Source organism: Chiloscyllium plagiosum, unplaced genomic scaffold (assembly GCF_037043375.1).
Source record: "Chiloscyllium plagiosum isolate Xiang-an unplaced genomic scaffold, Cpla_swu_hap1 HiC_scaffold_38, whole genome shotgun sequence".
NCBI classification, from domain to species: Eukaryota; Metazoa; Chordata; class Chondrichthyes; order Orectolobiformes; family Hemiscylliidae; genus Chiloscyllium; species Chiloscyllium plagiosum.
The window spans coordinates 17,080,854-17,093,317 of record NW_028270176.1 but is presented as its reverse complement, the minus strand read 5'-3'; the positions used below and the strand labels follow the sequence as shown (position 1 = coordinate 17,093,317).

Below are 12,464 nucleotides of genomic sequence, written 5' to 3'. Positions count from 1 at the left end.
TTGTACTGTCAGAGAGCCAGTACAGGGAGTATCACACTGTCGGAAGGTAGTACTGATGAAGTGCTGCATGGTTGGATGGTCAGTACTGAGGGAATACTGCATAGTTAGCCAGTCAATTCTGGGGGTTGGGCACTGCTCTCTCAGAGGGTCAGTACTGAGAGAGTGCTGCACTGTTGGAGGGTCAGTACTGTGGGAGTGCTGCACAGTCAGAATGTCAATACTGAGAGTGTACTGGGATGTCGAAGGCTCAGTACTGAGGGGGCCCTGCACTGTCAGTGGCTTAGTACTGCAGGAGTGCTGCACTCAGTACTGAAGGAGAATTGCAGTCGGGAATCTGTTAGAAAGGTAGTGTTGAGGGACAGGTTTATGACTCGGGAGCAGTACTGAGGGGAGTTGCACTGTGGAAGTCAGTACTGAGAAAGAACTGCAGAGTTGGAAGGCATATTTGGGGAGGGTTGTCCTATTGTAAGTTAAGTATCGAGAGCAAGTGAACTGCTGAGCATGTTCGGCAGGGGACATAATGTGATAATGCTGCTCATTACTGCCCCCTATATAGAAGATTAAGGGCATGGAGAGATTTCGCAACAAAGAATATGAAACTAATAATGCAAGGTTCAACATACATCAATGAGAGCAAGGGACTGATGAGAGATAGTGTTTATTAGGACATGGCACAGGACCATTCTCCGTTATCTCATATTTAAGGAGAATAGAATGTGGGAAGCTCTTAATATTCCTCGGGCTCAATGGAGAATACTTCCACCTCAGAATTAGATGGTTGTGCATTCAAGTCTCACACTTGGCACCTGACTCCAAAAACTGTTCTGACTGATGTTTCCATTATGAGTGTTTTGAGACATGGTTGTCATGTCACACCAACAGATCCAGGTTCAAGATTTTCTTGAGGTGGAGGTGGGTTATAATATACTGGTCTGGGCCAGTTGATGAAAATGACTGTATCCAGTTGGATATCAATACAGGTATCATGCCAAACTTCATGACTGAGGCTGTGTGGTGGATGTACACTAACATTAGGCTTTGAATGGGTTGATTAAAAAGATAGGAGAAAGTGAGGAGTGCAGATGCCGGAGATCAGAGTCAAGAGCGTGGCGCTGGCAAAGCACAGCAGGTCAGACAGCAGCTGAGGAGCAGGAGAATCAATGTTTTGGGCAGAAGACCTTCATTAGGAATCAGGAATTAAAAAGATATCCAGAATGGTCGTAAGAACAATCACAGCTAGAGGGTGCAAAGGCCTGGCTGTCAATTCTGTACTAAATGAATTAAGGTGAAGCCAGGTCACCGTAATGAAGTGGCCAAAATTTCACAGTGCTCTCATACAATCACAAGCCATGACTATCAACTTGTCTGTGAGGAGTAACAGGTTATGGAGCGAGCCTGGGATTTTCCTGGCACTTCTACACCAAAGCAATTCTGTCACCTCATCTGTCCCAAGTTCTATTGAAGAATGAGAAGACTCCACACCCCTGTACTTAGAGCATACAAAGCCACAAAGTATTCCTTCTTTCAAAGGGGTTGGAGTGTAAGACAAGGGATATCTTACTGCAACTTGGTGGCAGCACATCTGGAGCAGTGTTGATTGATTGACTTATTGATTGGTTGATTTATTGTCATGTGTACCAAAGTACAGTGAAAGCATTTGTTGACCAGCATTACAGACGAATCATAGTAAGAAATGATGTTCAGATCAGAAGAGTTGGTTAGCGCTGCTGCCTCAAAGCACCAGGGACCCGGGTTCAATCCCAGCCTCGGGCGACTGTCTGTGTGGAGTTTGCACATTCTCCCCTTGTCTACATGGGGTTTCCTCCAGGTGCTCTGGTTTCCTCCCACAATCCAAAGATATGCAGGTCAGGTGAATTGGCCATTGTGTTAGGTGCATTAGTCAGAGGTAAAACAGATCTGGGTGGGTTACTGTTCAGTGGGTCGGTGTGGACTTGTTGGGCCAAAGGGTCTGTTTCCACACTGAAGGGAATCTATTCTAAATCTAAGTTAGACAGAGGCAAGCATGTTACATTGCACAGGGCATGCATCAGGCAAGAGGAACATTAGCAAGGTCAGCATTATTTGAGCCTAGTGAGTCCTTCCATCAGCCTGTACTGCTCGTAAGCAAAGCTTTTCACTGTAATTCAGTACAATTGAGAATCAATCAATCAACAAATCAATCAAAACTACTCTCAGTGCTCCAGATGTGCTCTCACTGGCACCTCTCGGGCTTCTTATTTTAGGGAAGATATTATTTTAATGGGGGCAGTTCAAAGAAAGTTGACGAGGATGATCCCCAATATGTCTTTTGAGCCAAGCCAAAAACAGGTTGTGACTCTATTCACTGGAGGTGACAAGAATGAGAAGTGATCTCATTGAAATGTACAGGGTTCTTACAGGGTGTGACCAGGCCAATTCTGAGTGAATGTTTCCCCTCAAGGGAGACCCTAGGGCCAGAGGGCACAGTCTCAGAACAAAGGGGCGCGGATTTAAGACTGAGATAAGAAGGAATTTCTTCCCTCAGAGAGTCGTGTGTCTTTGGAACTCCTTGCCTCTAGAGGGCTGTGGGGGAGAGTCCTTGCGAATATTGAAGGCTGAGATCGAGTCTTGATCAGTCGGGGTTTCAAGGGTTTATGGGGAGCCGGAGGGAAAGTAGGATCAGCAGATGATCCTGTTGGATGGTTGAGCATGGGTCAAATGGCCCACTCCTTTTCCTATTTTTTTATGGCCTTAAAACAGCGCAGAGACGGTGATTCTGTTTAGTCTGAGGAGGAAGTTCAAGATGGTTTCTGTGTCTCACTGGCAACGAGACTAAATGGTGTGTATTTCACCCCCTGTCCTTGAAGAGACTTGCCTTTTGAAGGAGTTTGTGACCACAGATTTCCTGATCAACTGTGTGCATGTGCTGTTTTATTTTATACTGCCACTTTGTTATCTAACTGCCACTTTGTTATGTCTAGTAGTTTAAGATGTTTAACACGTGGGTGGCAGACTGTCTCTGTCTCTCACCTCGATAAGGCAGTATGGACTTGTATTTTGCAGAACTGTTATCAAAACCTAAGGTATCCTCGCCTCTGCTTCACAGCTTATTTAAAAGAAATATGTACGTGTCCTTCCTTTTATATTGTGGGAAACGTTTTGGATAACTTCTGCACAGTTTCTGGTCTATTCGAAAAAAAGGAGAAGAAAGAGACAAAAAGTACTGAGGAGGAGTGAACGTACACAGAGAGAAAGGGAGAGACATGGGGGGGTGGGGTGGATAGAGAGAGAGGGAGAGAGAAAGTGAACAGAAAGAAAGGGAGAGACACACAAAGAGGGAGAGACCAGAAAGGAAAAAAAATGGGAGAGGGAGAGAGTGAAAGGGAACACACAGAAAGAAAACAGAGAGAGAGCGCGAAAGGGAACAGAGAGAGAGGGGGAGACTGAGAGACGAAAGAACAAAGAGAATACAGAGGGCAGAGGGAGAAAGAGAGAGAGGCCAAGAGACAGCAAACCTAGAGAGAGAAAATAGAGAGAGAGAGAACACTGCAAGAGGGAGAAACATAGAGGGAGAGAAACCAAAACAAAGGGAATACAGAGGGAGAGACACAGAAGGAGAGGGAGAGAGCGCGGGGGAGATTGATAAAGAATCAGAAAAGAGAGAGAAGAACAGAGAGGGAGAGATACAAAGGGTGAGAGAGAGAGAAAACAAATGGGACACAGAGTGAGAGACAGAAAAAGAGTGAAAAAAACAGAGCGACAGAGAGGGAGTGACAGAGAGAGAGAGAGACAGAGAGTGATTCAAATCACTCTCTCTCTGTTCCCTTTTCTCTTGTCACCTCTGCTGAATGCTGTTGTAACACAGATCGACGTCCCCACAAAGAGAGTAGATGCCACATATTCACACCTCGGGTGCCCCTTACAAATCTCGGTCTGCTTCGGAGGAACCGCAACCCTCCTGAATTATACTGGTGGATTTGCAGTGCAGCCTGCCTGGCGTTCGTTCAAGGGGGAATCTCATGCGAGGAAGTGGATCAAGGAAGGTGGGGGGGCGGTTGGTGTTGGTGACCTGGATTTGACCCATTCCGTGCCTTGTCATGTCACACATCAGGCTTTCGGGGTGTGAAATGACTGTTCCAAGCAGAACCATGCGTCACACTGCACTAACTGACACTGATTTCTCTCCAGACAGCACTGAAATACAATCGGAGGAGACTGGGCTGGAGAATGTGCTGAATGTGAGTAACCTGACCCTGTGTATGAAGAAGCGATTCCTGGTGTGAAATTCTACCGATTATCAATGATATCTCGTAGACAGTCAATACATAGGGATAGTTATACACAGGTAGAATAATATCCAGGAATGAGTTATTTGATGTAGCGCTCAGTAAAAGTCAGTCCCTCGCTTTGTCTCCACCTCTCCCAAGTTTTCTCTCTCAGGATGCCTCGATAGTTTTGTTTCTCCCCCTCTCTCACTTAATCATTTCTCAGCGCTTCTCTCTCTCTGATCTTTTTTTCCGCTCTGCGTGTTCCCTTTCTATATCAACGCACCCCCCCCCCCCCCCCCCCCCACCCAACTCTCTCTCTCTGTTCTCTCTGTCTGCTCTTTTTCTTCCCCACCGTAGCTCAGGGGTTAGCACTTTTCCCTCACAGCACCAGGGACCCAGGTTCGATTCCAGCCCCGTGCGACTGTCTGTTTGCACATTCTCCCCGTGTCTGTGTGAATGTCCTCCGGGTGCTCCGGTTTCCTCCCACTGTCCAAAGAAGTGCAGGTCAGGTGAAACGGGTCTGGGTGGGTTACTCTTCGGAGGGCCGAAGGGCCTGTTTCCACACTGTAGGGAATCTAATCTAATCTAAAATCCTCTGCCTCTACCTTTCAAACACTCGGTTTGATCACCTAACAGAATCTGCAAATGCTAGGAAACTTACATGTTTAAAGCACTCTAGTCCATTAGTATATAGGCCAAGTGGCTGAAGACCAGTAGTTTACATTTGCAATTTGTTTGCAAAGCAAAGTTATCACTAATAAATAAGTTTTTCTCTGCTGTACTGTCTTATCTCTCCCTGTGTGTTGTCTCTGCCGGTCACTTTCTCTCTCCCTTGCCTGTTCCCTTTATGAGCCTCTCGCTCTCTGCTTGAGCCCTCTGTCTCTCTCCTCTATGTGCCTCCTCGCTTTGATTACTGTCTTCGCCTGGCCTTATCGAACCCGCTCACTGCCCGTGCCCCGTCTCTCTCTATCGCATCACTTCAGTTTCCATTAACCCAATATCATATCTTTGTTTCTATCGCGCGTAGCTTTTTCTCGCAAACTCAGCATCTGTTTTTTTTCCATAAATTCTCTCTGTCCGACTCCCTCGCTTGTGTGTCAACCCTCTGCATTCGACTCGCTCCATTCCATTCCCCTAAATCTTTCAACGTGTCTCCTTCTAACTTTCTATGAACTTGCAACGTTAATTCTGCTTTCTTCCTTCAGGTAGTGCCAGACTTGCTGAGTTTCTGGTTTTTGTTTTGGCTGTCTCTTGCGATGTACTCGTATAAATGTATCTGTCTCCCCATCTCTCCCTGCCCCCCCGCCTTTGTCTTCCAGAGAAAAGACGCGCAGGAGTAGGCCGCTCGGCCCCTCTAACCTGCCACGCCATTCCATGGCTGATCATGTGATTCTCAGTATCCCATTCCCGCGTCCTCTCCAAAACCCTTGATCCCTTTAGCAACAAGGGCATCACCAGCTCCCTCTTGAATGTATCTAACGAATTGGCCCCAGCACCTTCCTGTGGGAGTGAATTCCACACGTTCACAACTCTGTGAGGGAAGGAATTCTTCATTCTCAGTCCTGAGGGGGTTAGATATGATTCCCGACATTGTCGATTCTGCTCAGGAATGATGAGAGCTTTTTGCCCGAAACGTCGATTTTCCTGCTCCTTGGGTGCTGCCTGACCTGCTGTGCTTTTCCAGCACCACTCTAACCTAGACTCAACACGTCCAACACCGACCCTCTGAAGAGTAACCCACCCACATCACAGCACCAGGGTTCGATTCCAACCTAGGGGCGACTGTCTGTGTGGAGTTTGCACATTCTCCCTGTGCCTGCGTGGGTTTCCTCCCACAATCCAAAAGATGTGGAGGTTAGGATGGATTGGCCATGCTAAATTGCCCATAGCATTAGGTGCATTAATCAGAGGGAACTGGGTCTGGGTGGGTTACTCTTCAGAGGGTCGGTGTGGACTGGTTGGGCTGAAGGGCCTGTTTCCACACTGTAAGGAATCTAATCTAATGCACCTAACACTGTGGGTCAATTTAGCATGAATTTTCCTGCACATCTTTGGATCACGCGAGAAAATGTGCAAACTCCACACAGTCACCCGAGACTGGAATCGAACCCGGGTCCTGTCAGTCAGGAGTGTTCACCTCTGAGCCACCGTGCCGCCCAGTAGCTTAGCTATTATTTTCAAACTTTCCTTTACCGTCCTGACTCTCTGTAATCTCACCTCCACCGATTCATGTTAAGATTAGATTATCTACAGTGTGGAAACAGGCCATTCGGCCCAACACCGACTCTCCGAAGAGTAACCCGCCCAGACCCGTTTTACCTCACCCATGCACCTAACACTATAGGACAATTTAGCATGGCCAATTCACCTAGCCTGCACATTTTTGGACTGTGGGAGGAAACCCGCGCAGACTCGGAGAGCATGTGCAAACTCCACACAAACAGTTGCCCGAGACTGGTATTGAACCCGCGTCCCTGGCGCTGTGAGGCAACAGTGCTAACCACTGAGCCACCGTGTCACCCTAACTCAGGTCCTCTCTTTCTTCCTGTATCTGCCAGTCTCTCCCACACTCTGTGTGTGTGTGTGTGAGTGAGTGAGAGAGAGTATTTTCCACACTTTTTCCTACCTCTTTCTTCTCCCCTTTCTGTAAGGAGACCGGGGTTGACCTGAACTGGAGAAACCGGAACAGACAATAAATGTTAACAATCACCAGTTTAATTTACTTTGCAATGTTGTCGAAAAAGTTTATCAGTTTCACCAGTGGCGGAGGGGAAACAATCACAGTCACAGTTTGGATATAACTCAAATACAATTGACTTGCTCCCTGAAATGTTGCTAACACTTGCAAATCATCAAGGCGAGCTCAGTTGGTCTGTAACTTGAGTCCACAGCGAGTTCTTGGTATTTCTCAAATCAATGTCACCCAGGGACTGGAGAATATTTGGCATGTCTGCCGCCCATTTTCAATTCAGCATCGCTTTCGCCTCCATCTTTAATGCGTGTGCGTCAGTTTGGTGAGAGCGACTGGGAACTGAGGATAGAAGGAAGGGGAAAGCGGGCAAGGGGAGGTGGAAATCTGATGGCGCGAAGAAGGGAGCGGAAAGTGAGGGACGATTAGAGAAAGTATGATCTGGTTTCTCGTTAGAGAGACGACTGGGGGTGTTTTAACGCGAGGGTCACAGGCGAGGGGAAAGATTGAGAGCAGAGTCCTTCGTCCGGGTGAGTGTGAATTGGCCGTCGCTGTGCATGGTGGACCAGCCGTCCAGCCAACTGAGCTAACCACCTCTGACAGAGCTGGTGTTGGTGAAAACTGTAAAGATTCCTGCCAACTGCACACACGCTCAACATGTCACTTAACGTCACTTATGTTCAGTAAAGACTCACGCGCTGTGCCACACCAGATATCCAACAAGCAGAGATCTGTCCATCTCTGGGGTAATGTGCCATCTTCATGTTATAAGGTGGAAGATAAGTCTCAGGTCCTTCAGCTTTGCTGGGAGTGCCCCTCTCTCCATGTCCCCTTTTCACACAAATCCCACTGGGTTTTGCAGTAAGACCATCTGTCCTTTGGAGCAGGTCAAAGTAATGAGGACAGCTGTCTTGGAAGGCTGGAGGAACAAGGCTTTGGGACGAAACAGTCACTGAGAACCCCCAGGTCAATGTTCTGGCGGACACAAGTTCAAATCCCACCCACCCAGGTAACTATTGAAAGTTGAACTCAAGAGGAACGACAATTCTGTCATCAAAGGCCAGCATTGGCATTGTTGGTTGTGTTAACTGGCCCATTGGGTTTACTGATGCCCTGGAAGAAACTCTGCCATCCCTAACTGGGCTGGCCCTACACGCGATTCTAGACCCATAACAATAAGGTTGACTCCCAACTACCTTCTGGGCAATTGGGGATGGGTAGTAAATGCTTACATCCTATGATAGAATTAAATGCACACATACTCTACAGAGGCAGTAAACTCGATATTCTCCCAACAGAGATCCCTAATGAACCTCCTTTGATACGGACAAAACACAAACATCGAAAGTCTCAGCCTTTCTCAAAAAAAAACAAATGATCCGAGCTCCATTTGGATTACCTCAAATCCCTTCCCAGCAAGAGTCAAAGAGGTGTACAGCACAGAAACAGACCCTTCGGTCCAACTCGTCCATGCTGGCCAGATATCCTAAATTAATCTGCCCCCACTTGCCCGCATTTGGTCAATCTCCCTGTTCATATACCCATCCAGATGCCTTTTAAGTGTTGCAAACGGAGAGGAGATGGCCTGGTGGTATTGCACCTGAGCTGTTGTTAATCCAGCGCCCCAGATAATGTGATGTAGAGCCAGGTTCGAATCCCACCGTGGCAGATGGTAGAATTTAATTAAAATAAATCTGAAATGAAGTATTTAAGGGAGGGGAGGGGAGGGGAGGGGGAGAACATCTGGTTCAGTAATGTCCTTATCTGGTTTGGCCTACATGTGACTCCAGACCACTGCCCTGAGGGAAATTAGGGATGGATAATAAATGCGTCCTAGCTACACCCTCAGCCTGTGAATGGGGTGGCTCAGTGGTTAGCACTGCTGCCTCACACACCTGGGTTCGATTCCAGCCTGGGGTGACTGTGTGGAGTTTGCACATTCTCACCCTGTCTGCATGGGTTTGCTCCGGTTTCCTCTCACAGTCACAAAGATCTGCAGGTTAGGGTGAATTGGCCGTGCTAAATTGCCCAAAGTGTTCGGGGATCTGTAGGTGAGGTGCATTAGTCAGGGGTAAATGAACATTAATGGGGAATGGGTTTGGGTGGAATACTCTCTGGACGGTCGGTGTGGACTTATTGGGCCCGGTTCTACACTGTAGGAATTCTAAAGACACAAAAAGTTGTACCAGCGTCCACTACTCCCTCTGGCACCTCAGGTCGAACATGCACGACCCTCCTTGTGAAAACCTGGTCCCTTTCCCTCTCTCACCTTAAACCTATGCCATCCCCACCCCACCTCGGGACTTTCCCAATGCACAGCTCAAAGCCAACCCATAACCCCATCGCCTCAGCCCATAACAACCCCCTTTCCCCCCTCCCTTCCCCCGTGGCAGCGGGTCCCAAGGTTCGACGTGGGTCTCAAGGTTCGACGTGGGTAGCCCAAGTGGCGAGCTGAACCACGGCTGGGGCCGACCTGGCCCTTTGATTGGAGTGGTCGGTGGTGACGCTGCTGGATCGGCTGGGCTGGCTTTCCGAGGCGATGGAGAGGCGGCTGAGGTGGAAGGGCTTGAGGCAGGGCAGGAGGAGCCTCAGCAAGGCTTTCCGGATGGAGCTGTCGCACACCCAGTAGATGAACGGGTTGACGCAGCTATTGGCGAAAGCCAAGGGGGCGCTGGCTTCCTGCCCCAGTCCCACCACCGTCTGGAAGCCGCACGACTCAAAAGGCGCCCCCCAGCGGTGGATCAAGGCCAGGCAGCGGAACACGTTGAAGGGCAGCCAGGAGACCAGGAAAACCAGGACCACCATGAAGACCACCCGCAGCGACTTCCTCAGCTTGACGTCCTGCCTCTTGCCCCTCCTGTACTGCAGGCACAACTTCCTGGTGATGGAACAGTAGCAGATCAGGATGACGAGCATGGGCAGCAGGAAGGTGAACAGCAGGTAGGCCAGGGAGACCCCGGGAGTGACGAGGGCCGGGTCCTCGCCGCAGTACGACCCCTCCTCTCGGAGGTGAAGGACTCGGTTGCGAAGGACGGGCAGCCCCAACAGGAGCGAGGTGAGCCACACCGAGAGGCAGGCCAGCGCCGCGTAGGCTTTGGAGCGGAACCTGCGGGCCCGCAGTGGGTACACGATGGCCAGGTAACGGTCCAGGCTCATGCAGCTGAGGAACAGCACGCTGGAGTAAGCGTTCACCGCCACCGCGTAGCCGCTGAGCCGGCAGAGGGCGAGCCCGCTCCTCCACCTCTTGCCCCCGGCCTCCGCGTCCACCCAGAGGGGCAAGGTGACCAGGAAGACCAGATCGGCCAGCGCCAGGTTCCAGATGAAGACGTCCACCTGCCGCTTGAGGCGACACTTGAAGCCCAGGGAGGAGAGGAGCAGCCCGTTGCCCAGGAAGCCGGCGGCGAAGATCACGCAATAGACGGCAGCCAGGAAGCTCTCAGCCCGGGGAAGGGAAGCGCCCTCGCATTCCTCTATCCCGGTGGGGTAAGGCTCGTAGTAATCCGGATCGTAAGGGTAATCCGTCACGTTCTCCATGGTCAGCTCTTGGCGTCTTTAATGGGCTGTGCCTTCTCTCTGCACCAACTCTCCCCCTCCCCCCCCCCCCCCCCCTCCACCCCCCTTGCGTTTGTCAGAATTGTTTGTCACCCTCACCCAGGGTGATTGGTTACCGAAAGAAGATATCTCGCTCAGATCTCACTTCCTGACCGTTACCAGTCCACCACTCACCAGCACCCACCTTCTCCTCCAACCTACCCACAACTTTTATTATTCTCGTTTTGCTCACCAGCGACTCTGTTGCAAAACAGAGCTCCGCCAGAAAAAAAAACAAGGATTAAAAAGAAAACAATTAGAAATGGGTCTTCTTGTGGCACACTCATTGTACCCCGAGCCCTGGACCGGGTGGTTCAACTCAAGTCCCCATGCTCCAGTGATGTGTAATAACGTCCCCGGTTCATTAGAAAAATATAGTTTAATAATTAGATTTGATTAATTACAGTGTGGAAGCAGGCCCTTCGGCCCAACAAGTCCACACCGACCCTCCGAAGCGCAACCCACCCAGACCCATTCCCTTACATTTACCCCTTCACCTAACACTACGGGCAATTTAGCACGGCCCATTCACCCTAACCAACACACCTTTGTAATGTGGGAGGAGACCCACGCAGACACGGGGAGAATGTGCAAACTCCACACAGACAGTCGCCTGAGGTGGGAACCGAACCCGGGTCTCTGGCGCCGTGAGGCAGCAGTGCTCACCATAATCAAATAAAACACGCTCCAATAAAAAAGGAAAACAAAATTGGAATGGGTCCCCTTGTGGTGCACTGTTTATGTCCCTAAAAGAACCATGCACAAACAATGCCTAACTTCGCCCCCTTCCTCCCCACTGCTCTGACTCTTTCCTCTGTCCTCTCCAAATACACCTTTATCCTGCTCTGTTTGTACTGTCATGGTCTTCCAGCTAATTTCCTCACTCCCGCCTTCTAACCCCTCCCTCGCGCTCTCTGCTCCCTCTCTCCCATCTCCCTCTCCCTTTCTTTCTCTCTCCCTCCCTCTATCCCTTTTCGCTCTCTTTCCGTCTTTCCCCCATTCCCCTCTCTCACACACACACATACTCTCTTTCTCTCTCCCCACTTCTCTCTATCCTCTTTCTCTCTCTCTACTCTCCACCTCTCACTCTATTCTCCTTTCCCTTTCTTTCTATCCTCATGTCCCTGTCTCTCCTTCAGCATCTCTCTCTTCCCTTCTCCCTCCCCTGTCTCCTTTTCTTTCATGCACTCCCTTTCTCTCTCCCCCTTCCCTTCTCTCTTTGTCTCTCTTGTCTCCACTTTTCCCTCCCTCTATACGATTTCTCTCTCTTTTTGTCTTTCCCCATTCCCGTGCTCGCACACATAACCTATCCCTTCATTGCATCCCCTTTCTCTCTCTCTCTCCCATCTCTGTCTCTGTCACTCACTCCCTTTCTCTCTTTCCCAGTCATTTCCATCACCCTCCTTTCATCCTCTCCCCCACCTCTCTTTCTTGTTCTCTCACACTCTACCTTTCTCTCTCCACCTTTTTCTTCTCCCTTTCTCTCTCCCTTTGTCTCTCTGGACTCCACTTCTCTCTCTATCCCTCTATCCACTTTCTCTCTCTCTCTCTTCCTTTCTCTATCCCTTGTCCTCTTCCCCCCATCTCCTTTCTATCTCACTCCCTTTCTCTATCTCTTCTCCTCTCAACCCCCCCCCACCCCCAACCCCCCAACTCTCTTTCATTCTCCCTATCTATCACTTTCTACCTTATTATCACTACTGGCTTGAATAAGTACAACTTCAACAACATGAAGTTACCTTCAAGTAGAAAGTAGTCACTTGCTTGGTGGCTCATCCAACAGCTCTTAAGTATCTAATCCCACCCACACTGACGCAATGCATTACCGTCCAGCTCCTAGAAGGACAAGATGTGTGGGACCAGTGTCAGCTGCAAGTTCCTTCCAAGACACAGACCATCCTAACTTGGAATTATATCATCATTCTTTCACTGAAAAA

General features: G+C 49.4%; 1 protein-coding gene across 1 annotated transcript; it reads right to left on the bottom strand.

The window, feature by feature from the left end:
- Positions 1–9,298: 9,298 nt before the first annotated feature.
- LOC122544163 (G protein-coupled receptor 15-like) lies at positions 9,299–10,472 on the bottom strand. The gene has a single exon (XM_043683198.2). It carries the CDS (start codon positions 10,468–10,470, stop codon positions 9,355–9,357), a length of 1,116 nt encoding a protein of 371 aa, XP_043539133.2. The 5' UTR covers positions 10,471–10,472; the 3' UTR covers positions 9,299–9,354.
- Between the last annotated feature and the right edge of the window lie 1,992 nt (positions 10,473–12,464).